The sequence below is a fragment of the Saccoglossus kowalevskii genome, chromosome 20 (genome assembly GCF_978046115.1).
Source record: "Saccoglossus kowalevskii chromosome 20, keSacKowa6.1, whole genome shotgun sequence".
Lineage (NCBI taxonomy): Eukaryota > Metazoa > Hemichordata > Enteropneusta > Harrimaniidae > Saccoglossus > Saccoglossus kowalevskii.
This window is the reverse complement of record NC_140660.1, coordinates 27,861,565-27,873,026: the sequence shown is the minus strand read 5'-3', so window position 1 is coordinate 27,873,026 and position 11,462 is coordinate 27,861,565. Positions and strand designations below refer to the sequence as shown.

Here is an 11,462-nt window from a genome sequence, read left to right as displayed (position 1 = left end):
TTAAATAGCGACAACCGATCATTAAATTAAGAAATCGTTTGAAAAGTGAACGAAACAGTAGTCTGATAATGCTAGATATAGTCCGTATTCTACCAGGTTATTGATTATTGCCAAAATGGCAGACGAGACAGCCAAGGCGAGAGCCGCCGTCCCTGGAGGAGACACCATATTTGGGAAAATCATAAGAAAGGAAATACCATGTGACTTGTTGTATGAAGATGACCAGGTACCAATTATTTTGAGTCAGCAACTTAACCAGGGTATCGAAAGAGAAACTTCAAAGTAATAGTGCACGAGACAATTTGTAACCCCGCCCCCAAACACGTTGCTCTGAGTATATCGTTGAGTGGAAACCCCGGAAAACACTAAACCAGTTGAAAAACACTAAACCTATTGAAAAAGACTAAACCTGTTGAAAAAGACTAAACCGTCGTGGGTTCTGTTTCATGTTTTCGCTTTCTTTTAATCAAATATTCACTGGACGATTATGGTACACCCATAATACACCCTTTACCTCGGGTTTAGTGTTTTTATTGTCAGGTTTAGTGTTTTTCGACAGGTTTAGTGTTTTTCGACAGGTTTAGTGTTTTCCGGGGTTTCCACTCAACGTGAGTATATCGAGTTACTGTAAAACCATTTGTTTTCGCTGGGTTTTAATATTTTGAGCAATTTCACTGGGTTTTAATTTCACGAACTTCAAAAGCAATCAGTCCCATTATTAGTTGAGATGTTCGGGTGGATTTAATTTAATCAGACTTTACTTCTCAGTGGAACCAGCAAAAATAAAAAAAAATAGTGAACTATTAATTCATCTACAGTAAACGGAAATTTGTCCCTCAGATGGAAACAGGTTGGTGGGTTGCAGGTTGCGTGCAAAAGTGAAGTACCTTTTCTATATATTTGTATATGTTTGTATATGTTTTGCCCTGTGTGTGTGCGTTCATGCGTCCGTGCATCTGTGCGTCTGTGCGTCCGTGATCACCTGTATCTCAAACATGCATGGACCAATTAAGTTCAAACTTCACTCATACATCACACATTCTATGGGACATATGCACATACATTTTTTTCATGACCCGATTAACGATAGCCGAATAGTGGCCATTTTATGGCCGAAACTGCATCAAAATCGCACATTTTCACCATTCCCGACCCGGATCTCAGTTATGCATAATAGGGTCTTGATGCACAAATATTTTTTTTTTCCCGGATCAAGTTTGAAATGGCCTACCGGCGGCCATTTTGTTATAAAGAATTCAGTTCTGGATCCGTATCCGAGACATTTCTGGATTGCTCAAGTTCAAACTTCACACACACATGGTACATCATGGTACACCGCTTAACAATAGCTGAATGATGGCCATTTTAAGGTCGAAAATGCATCAAAATCACGTATTTTCACAATTTCGGAACAGGATCTCAGTCATTTAGGATGGATTTTGTTCAGATTTAGTACAATGTGTTGTACATATGCAGTTGCATTTCGGTCATGATCTGCTTTGAATGTATATGTCACTCAAATATGAACGGAACGGGGACGTGTCATTGACGACTTGTTCATTAATGTTCCAATATTTTTTTCCTGTAACACCTTGCCTGCATTTTTTTCAACAAAGTTCCAGTCACCCTCCACTATTTTCAACGGTCGATCCCTTACCGACATAGATAATACTCTGTTCTTATTTAATTCTGGAAAAAAAAGTCATGATCTGCAACAAAAGTAAAAAATTTAAATTGCTTGTCATCAACATTTTCTTTTACGAAGATAAAATACCAAATATCAAAAAATAGCAACACTCACAAAGAGTGTAACAACCATTCCTAATGAATAATCAAAGAAGCCATAGAAAACTTTGAGAAAAAAGTCAAAAGTCTTTGCTGTCTGTATTTGACATATTTTAACATATAATAATGGTATCTGGGACCATTCAAGCGATTAATTAATTAATTCAATTATGCTAATTATTTGGTAGAAAATTGATCTTCCATTATTACATCACAAGTGAGTGAATTTTTGCTGAATGAAATAAAAATCTCAAAGCTTCCATTTTTGACTCCCATGTGCAAAGCACATAATGGGAGTCTTTGCAGTTAGTGTGTCTGTGTGTGTGTATGTGTGTATGTGTGTATGTGTGTCCGACTGTTCCACTGCTATCTCAAGAACCATACATCAGTTTTTGATGAAACTTGGTGCATAGATGCTCTGGGCCAATGCGCAGATTTGATTAGGTTTTGGTAAAAATCCATGCTCGTTAATTACCTAATTTGCATGATATATAGCTAATTTTTAGTTGTTCTCTGACTGTTTCACTGATATCTAAAGAACCACTCATTGGATTTTGATGAAACTTGGTACATAGATGCTCTGAACATATGCGCAGATTTGATTAGTTTTTTGGTAAAAATTCGTGCATATTAATTACCTAATTTGCATGTTAATTAGCTGATTTTTAGCTGTTCCATGATTGTTCCACTGATATCTAAACAACCACTCATTGGATTTTGATGAAACTTTGTACATACATGCTCTGAACTAATGCTAGGTTTTGATTAGTTTTTGGTAATAATCCGTGGATACTAATTACCTAATTTGCATAATGATTAGTCAATTTTCGTTTTTTCCACTGATATCTCAAGTACTAATTATCACATTTCAGTGAAACTTGGTACATAGATGTCATATGACACTGCACAGACCTGATAGTTTTTATGGTAATATCAGTACATATTAATTACCTAATTTGCATAATTAATTAATTTTCAGCATTTGATATAAGTACTGATCATGACATTTCAATGAAACTTGGTACATAGATGTCATATGACACTGCACAGACCTGACAGTTTTTATGGTAATATCAGTACATATTAATTACCTAATTTGCATAATTAATTAATTTTCAGCATTTGATATAAGTAGTGAGCATTACATTTCAATAAAACTTGGTACTTACATACTCAAGGACTATGCAGAGATTGATTGTTTTTGATAAATATTTGTGCATATTAATCACCTAATTTGCATAATTAGTTAATTTTCAGCTTTTCCACGGGTATCTCAAGTACTAATCATCGCATTTCAATGAAACTTGGTACATAGATCCTTTAGGACTATGCAGAGACCTGATTAGTTTTAGGGTAAATAATTGTGCATATTAATTACCTAATTTGCATAATTATTTTTTAGCTTTTCTACTGATATCTAAAGTACTAATCATCACATTTCAATGAATCTAGAATTATGCACACCCAATTAGTTTCCGGTAAATATTTGTGCATATAAATTACCTAATTTGCATAATTAACCAACTTTCATACTGATATCTCAGGTACTATACATCACATATCAATGAATGTACATGGATGCTGTAGGACAATAGACAGACCTGAATAATTGTGGGTTAAAATCTGTACATATTAATTACCTAATTTGCATAATTAATCAATTTTAAGCTTTCACACTGATATCTAAAGTACTAAGTATTCCATTTCAATGAAACTTAGTACAAAGATGCTCTAGGACAATGTACAAACTTAATTAGTTTGGGGTAAAAATCAGTTCATATTAATTCCCTAGTAAGCATAATAATTCATAATTTTTTGGTTCTAATCACATTTCAATTAAACTTGGAAACATAGATTTTCTGTTACATTGCGCAGACCTCATTAGTTTTACACTCAAATCTGGTCATATTAATTTTCTGATTTGCATAATTAGTTTTCAGCTAAGTAATTTCGAATTATATTTAATGTGTCTCCAATACTCTCAGCACATGGGAGTTCTTTCTTTGATTTTGTTTTGGTTTAACATGAAATAATATTAGAAATTATAACCAGTAAATAGAAAACTTTTTTTAGATAGAAAACAATATTTATTACGTCAATTACTGTAAACGGTGTTTGCTGCTCAGAAATTTTTAACAAAGAACCTATAAACATTTTCTTTAGTTGTTCTACATTTAATAGCAGTAATAGTGCTTTGAAATATGTTTATTGTTGGTTGGTTTTGATAAAAAAATACATCCTCTGAAACAACAGCCATTTCTCAAATATATATGGCACAATTTTCAATCACATGAAATTGCCAAAGAAAACATGTGAGGTGCAGGTTTCAAACTGACGCACATGATCACGAGAAGCAAAACATTCACGTGATATTTCAAAGATGGTAGACATGTTTGAAATTCATAATATTCTTATTATTTTCACATCAGTTCTGGCTTTTTATTTATTTATTGCTTCCCTTTTGTAACAGGGGCTCACTATGTAAATTAGGAGCTGCACCAAATAAAAAATACATTTCACGCAAAGACTAATGAAAAAACTTTTGACAGACAAAAAGAAACTAAGTTACATAAACTAAAATAACAAAATATAACAACAAAAACATCTAAAAGTAGAAAAAATAAGAAAACTAAAATATAAGAAGTACACTGGAAAAATATTTATGGCTTCACGCACTGTAAACGTTCACACACTGTAAATGTTTACACATTGTAAACGTTCATGCACTGTAAACGTTCACACACTGTAAATGTTCATGCACTGTAAATGTTCACACACTGTAAATGTTCACACACTGTAAATGTTCACGCACTGTAAATGTTCACGCACTGTAAATGTTCATGCACTGTAAACGTTTACACATTGTAAACGTTCATGCACTGTAAATGTTCACACACTGTAAACGTTCACACACTGTAAATGTTCATGCACTGTAAACGTTCACACACTGTAAATGTTCATGCACTGTAAATGTTCACACACTGTAAATGTTCACACACTGTAAATGTTGATGCACTGTAAATGTTGATGCACTGTAAACTTCACACACTGTAAACGTTCACACACTGTAAATGTTCATGCACTGTAAACTTCACACACTGTAAACGTTCACACACTGTAAATGTTCACACTGTAAATGTTCACACACTGTAAATGTTGATGCACTGTAAACTTCACACACTGTAAATGTTGATGCACTGTAAATGTTCATGCACTGTAAACTTCACACACTGTAAACGTTCATGCACTGTAAATGTTCATGTACTGTAAACTTCACACACTGTAAACGTTCATGCACTGTAAATGTTCATGTACTGTAAATGTTCATGCACTGTAAACGTTCATGCACTGTAAACGTTCACACACTGTAAACGTTCACACACTGTAAACTTCACACACTGTAAACTTCACACACTGTAAATGTTCATGCACTGTAAACGTTCACACACTGTAAATGTTGATGCACTGTAAACTTCACACACTGTAAATGTTCATGCACTGTAAATGTTCACACACTGTAAACTTCACACACTGTAAACGTTCATGCACTGTAAATGTTCATGCACTGTAAACTTCACGCACTGTAAACGTTCATGCACTGTAAACTTCACACACTGTAAACTTCACGCACTGTAAACGTTCATGCACTGTAAACTTCACACACTGTAAACTTCACACACTGTAAACGTTCATGCACTGTAAATGTTCATGCACTGTAAACTTCACACACTGTAAATGTTGATGCACTGTAAATGTTCATGCACTGTAAACTTCACACACTGTAAACGTTCATGCACTGTAAATGTTCATGTACTGTAAACTTCACACACTGTAAACGTTCATGCACTGTAAATGTTCATGTACTGTAAATGTTCATGCACTGTAAACGTTCATGCACTGTAAACGTTCACACACTGTAAACGTTCACACACTGTAAACTTCACACACTGTAAACTTCACACACTGTAAATGTTCATGCACTGTAAACGTTCACACACTGTAAATGTTGATGCACTGTAAACTTCACACACTGTAAATGTTCATGCACTGTAAATGTTCACACACTGTAAACTTCACACACTGTAAACGTTCATGCACTGTAAATGTTCATGCACTGTAAACTTCACGCACTGTAAACGTTCATGCACTGTAAACTTCACACACTGTAAACTTCACGCACTGTAAACGTTCATGCACTGTAAACTTCACACACTGTAAACGTTCATGCACTGTAAATGTTCATGCACTGTAAACTTCACACACTGTAAATGTTCATGCACTGTAAACTTCACACACTGTAAACTTCACACACTGTAAACTTCACGCACTGTAAACGTTCATGCACTGTAAACTTCACACACTGTAAACGTTCATGCACTGTAAACTTCACACACTGTAAATGTTCATGCACTGTAAACTTCACACACTGTAAATGTTCATGCACTGTAAATGTTCATGCACTGTAAACTTCTCACACAGTGTAGATCAGCATATGATGAAAATGTCACTGAATGTAAGCGTTCATGTACTGTAAATGTTCTTTATTGCCAGGTTGTTATCTCATTAAACTAATACTACAAGCAGGGAATAGATATATATTAAGTACATGTAGGTTATGAGATTAATATCACATAATATACACTTGGGTAGTATGGTATATTGCATTGACTTCACTGTACTGCCTTCATGCATAGTTTGCGGTATTCTCGTAATAACCTCATAGTATTCTCGTGAGGATCCTTGAAGCATTATTGTATCAACTGGTGTAAAGCAATATATGTGTCTATATATTACAGGCCATTGCTTTCAAGGACATCAGTCCACAGGCACCAACACACTTTTTAGTTGTTCCTAAGAAAGCACTTGAAATGTTGCCTAAGGCGGAGGAAGAAGACACTCAGGTAAGTAACTAGATCAATCAATCTACGCAAGTCTTTTACACAATATTGACTGCTAGTGAAAATTGTTGCAGCCATGTTTATTGACATGTCGGGACCCTCGAAATAAAACTATTTTATCATTATTACATGTATTTACAGTACACGTGATGAAAGTGTGTTTATAGTCATCATAATACCATTTTTGCTCTATTAGAACTGCATCTCAAATAGAATTGCATCCTCAACAGAAGTGCATCTCCAATAGAAGCGCATCTCCAATAGAAGTGCATCTCCAATAGAAGTGCATCTCCAATAGAGGTGCATCTCCAATAGAGGCGCATCTCCAATAGAGGCGCATCTCCAATAGAGGTGCATCTCCAATAGAGGTGCATCTCTAATAGAGGTGCATCTCTAATAGAGTTGCATTAACCGTATACTAGGTTTGAAAAATGATAATCTTTTAATAGTGTGTCTTCAATGTTACCATTTTTGTCTTTCCAGATGCTGGGTCATCTTTTAATGGTTGCTAAGAAAGTAGCAGCTGACCTGGGTCTGAAAAACGGTTACCGGGTTGTGATCAATAGTGGATCAGACGGTGGCCAGTCAGTGTATCACCTGCATCTACATGTCCTTGGTGGAAGACAGCTAACATGGCCTCCTGGCTAACTTTTACTTAATTCATTGTTGCCTTGGTAAAACATCCACAAGTCTGCATATTCATAATGAACATATTTTTGACAAAAATGAATCATCTTCTCTATAAAAGTTTATTTTGCAAACAATTCATTCTATTCAGTCACTATCAGATGAGAAATCATAATGAAATATATTGAGACTATAAATATCGATTGCTGTTCAGTACATTCCCCTAAAACCTATCATGAAACTTATTCAGTGACATCATCTTGTTTAGTGACATCATCAGATTGTTAAGTGTGACATCATTTTGTTTAGTGACATCATCAGATTGTTAAGTGTGACATCATCTTGCTTAGTGACATCATCAGATTGTTAAGTATGACATCATCTTGCTTAGTGACATCATCAGATTGTTAAGTATGACATCATCTTGCTTAGTGACATCATCAGATTGTTAAGTGTGACATCAACAAATAGCTCAGTGACATCATTTAACTGTTTCAATGAAATAAGAACTGATATGATTTGGGATTGTTGCATGAAAATTTTACCAAATCTAGAGCTGCTAAAACAATAGAAAAAAATCGGTGTCACAGGAATTTTTTTTTTAGCTGATATCAAAATACGTTGCTATGGTCACAGCTTGCACTCAGAAAATTGGAACAATGATAGCCAAAATTAGGGTTCATTTCCAGAAATATTTAAGAATATAGAAAAAAAAAATACTGAACAATTTGGGCGAGAAAGTCTGGTGGTGAGAAAGTTAACAATATTGCACCATTGAGCTGTAAAAGAATGAATAATTTGTGTTTTTACATCATTTAGCAGTCATGTGATGGTAACATGAAGGTCATTGTAAACTAATAAAGGATTGCTCTGCTTGAATTGTGTTTATTTTTTAATTGATCGTAGACAAAAATGACAACATGATCTAGTTAAAATGACCACATGATCGAGTTAAAATGAGCACATGATCTAGTTAAAATGAGCACATGATCTAGTTAAAATGAGCACATGATCTAGTTAAAATCAGCACATGATGTAGTTAAAATGGCCACATGATCTAGTTAAAATGTTTTGGCCTCTCAAAAAGTGTTCACTGGTTTCTTAGATCAGTGGAACTGTAGGCCAAATATCGTGGTTTCCTAGATCAGTGGAACTGTAAGCTAAATATCGTGGATTCCTACATCAGTTGAACTGTAGACAAGATCACAGCGAGTATTCAAGACCAAGGACCATTAACAAAATACTAGGTCAAATTTTTAGTTTAATTTGGTTTATTTTGACTTGAAGGCACTTTATTTAAAATACATAGAAATATTCTGATCAAATTCAACAACTCTTGTACGCCTTAAAAAAAAAATTTTATGACTTCAGACTGTACTTTAGTGTGTATCTAATGCCCACATGTTGCGGAGTACACCATTCCAGTGGAGGGGGAGGGTATTAACTGGGGAGGTGATGTATTTTGCAGCCACAGGTAACTCAATCCAAAGATTTAGACACTCAATTTTGACTAATCGCAAGCATCCCGAGCATTTCAAGTGCTTCATTGGTTTGACAATTTCTGCAGCTTTGTATGAAAAAACAAACGTTCACCAGATACGCTTGTAAGATTATAGTTTTGAGAGTGAATTATGTACATGTTTTTGCATTTCTTGTAGAAATAGAAAAAATACATCGAGTGTAACTAAATTGGTAGACACTTTATGTTCGTGACGGAGTACATGTAATAACATCAGATACACACTACTCGAGTATACTATAAAAATGAATATTCAGAAAATAGGATGGTGCTCTTGGCTTAACACACATGCATGGTTGTAACATAGATCATGGATGACCAATTACACAAACGTGTTCCTGATGTATACATCTCACAACGGAATACAATAGAATTTACCATTTTGTTAAAACTCGTCTGCATTCATATATCTGTAAATTCAATTTTTTCTTTATTTGGTGTAAACTCTTAAGATTGGTGACATCACATCTGAACATTTGTTTATATCGAAGGCAGAAGCGCTGTAGCATGTGGCAGAAATGAAATCTAGTCATGGCTTTAGAAAATAAGATGGTGTTCTCAGTTTGAAACGCATGCATGATGGGAATTAGCTCATGAATGACTAATTTGCATAATCATTATAAAAGAGCATATTCGAACATAGATGGATCGAGGTCATTAAATAAATGCACAAATGTCTTCTATGCTGCATATATCTCAGAGAAAATACAAAAAACTACAACAAGATTGCAAATGTTTTCGTCACTTGCATTAAATTAGTACTAGTAAAATTCATAATAATCATGAGGTTACAGAGAAGTTTGCATTCAGGCAGTATGGGATCACATTGGCCTCTGCTATGCATCACTGGATACAATCACTGTACATCTGTCACACATATTTTTGTAGTAACCTCTGGTCATTTAACTCACTTGCTAGTGTTTTGCTTTATGTTCCACAAGATTTAGGTGACTGCATTTGTGAATATCAAAACTAGCAAATGTACCTCGCGTTGATTGGTCAGAATGCCATCACATGACAATAATGACTCAAAGTGACCTTGATTTCATTTTTGTACATACATGTGATGTGTATAAGCATCCTTAACTTAAGTGTCAATGGTGACCCTCTAACTTAGTGTGAAAAAGCTACAAAACTGTCACATTGGAAAGTGGTTAATTAATGTAAATGTTAAAAAGGATATAAACACATAAATACAGAATTGAATGATGGGAAATAATTAAAATGATGATACAATAAAACATGTTTTTGATAGAAATGAAATTTGATGTAATTGGCTTGTTCAAATATCAGCTGTCATTGATTGATCAACTTGTAACATTATGAAACACTTTATAATGTATTATGTAAGTTGTTGTTGCCGAAATGGTACAAGATCTGTGATTGGCCAGAATGGTATATGTATTATGATTGGTCAAAATGTTAAATCTACATGCTATTCTAATTTCAAATTCATAAAACATTTTCTGTACAAGATATGCTGTGGTACACTTTATGATAGTGCACAGAATTACATGTATATGTCTTGGTATTCTATTACCTGGTCATATCAAGCCTAATCACATTTAAAGCGGGGGGGGGGGGGGGGTCGTCACCTGTACATGCGTCAGATGGCCATAGCGTGTCATTGTTTACAAACAAGCGTATACCCATGAGCCTTTGCATTTTCAGCGGGTGTTATCGTCCCTTGGGACTCAATTCCATAGTGCACGCAGGTGACGACACTCCCACTTTGTCATTATATTGGTTGATCAGTATGAAAAATTACTAGTGATTGGTCAATATGACACTGCTTAGTAGCTATTAAATGACCAATCATTATAGCCGATACATAGTTTTCAAGAATAGTTTGTAGAACTCTACAATAAAGAGCACATTTGTTCAATAGAAAAAATAGTATACAACATATAGAAGCCTACTCACCCCTGTACCAACAATGGAATATCCTAAATTGGTATAATGATAATATACTGTAAAATCATTCATTTTCACTGGAATTTAATATCACTATTTTGACGTTTTGAACAATTTTACTGGATTGTATATTCCCAAATTCACAAGGAAACAATGAGTGTTATTGTTATTTTTTGCAGTTTTACTTATCCGTGAAAACAGCGAAATTAAAAACCAGTGAATATTCAAAGCAAAAAAACTAAAATTCTTCAAAAATGTATTCAGTGAGTATTAAAAACTCTCTCACAATAAATTCACATGATGACCCCCTTCCTCTAGATAGAAGGTGCAGTATTCATTCCCCTTGCTATAAACCACTCCACAATATGCCTAGCTACAATGCTAGTACTGTAGAATACTTTATTTTAGCTGGAATTAATGTTCGCTGAAAGGACTTTTTGGGTGTTTTGTACGGAATTTATTTTCACTGATTTTTGACGAGTTGAATGTAAAAGATAGAAAAAATGGTATATTCACTGGATTTAATTTTCACTGAATCATTCCTTCAGTGAAAATAGCGCAAATTAATTCTAAGCGAAAATAAAGTAATGTACAGTAATATCTCATGATCCATTCAAATTTATGTAAATGTCTGAAACGTTCTAGTAAAATAAAATACACATTCTTCATACTTTATGTTCTGTGTTTACAATGAAAAGAGAACCACGATGAATTATATT

The 11,462-nt window shown here is 34.3% G+C and overlaps 1 protein-coding gene across 1 annotated transcript; it reads left to right on the top strand.

The window, feature by feature from the left end:
- The first annotated feature begins 68 nt into the window (after positions 1–68).
- On the top strand, positions 69–7,507 carry LOC100370214 (adenosine 5'-monophosphoramidase HINT1-like). The gene is made up of 3 exons (XM_002735465.4): positions 69–226; positions 6,582–6,686; positions 7,167–7,507. Exons 1-3 carry the CDS (start codon positions 116–118, stop codon positions 7,329–7,331), a joined length of 381 nt encoding a protein of 126 aa, XP_002735511.2. The 5' UTR covers positions 69–115; the 3' UTR covers positions 7,332–7,507.
- The last annotated feature ends 3,955 nt before the right edge of the window (positions 7,508–11,462 follow it).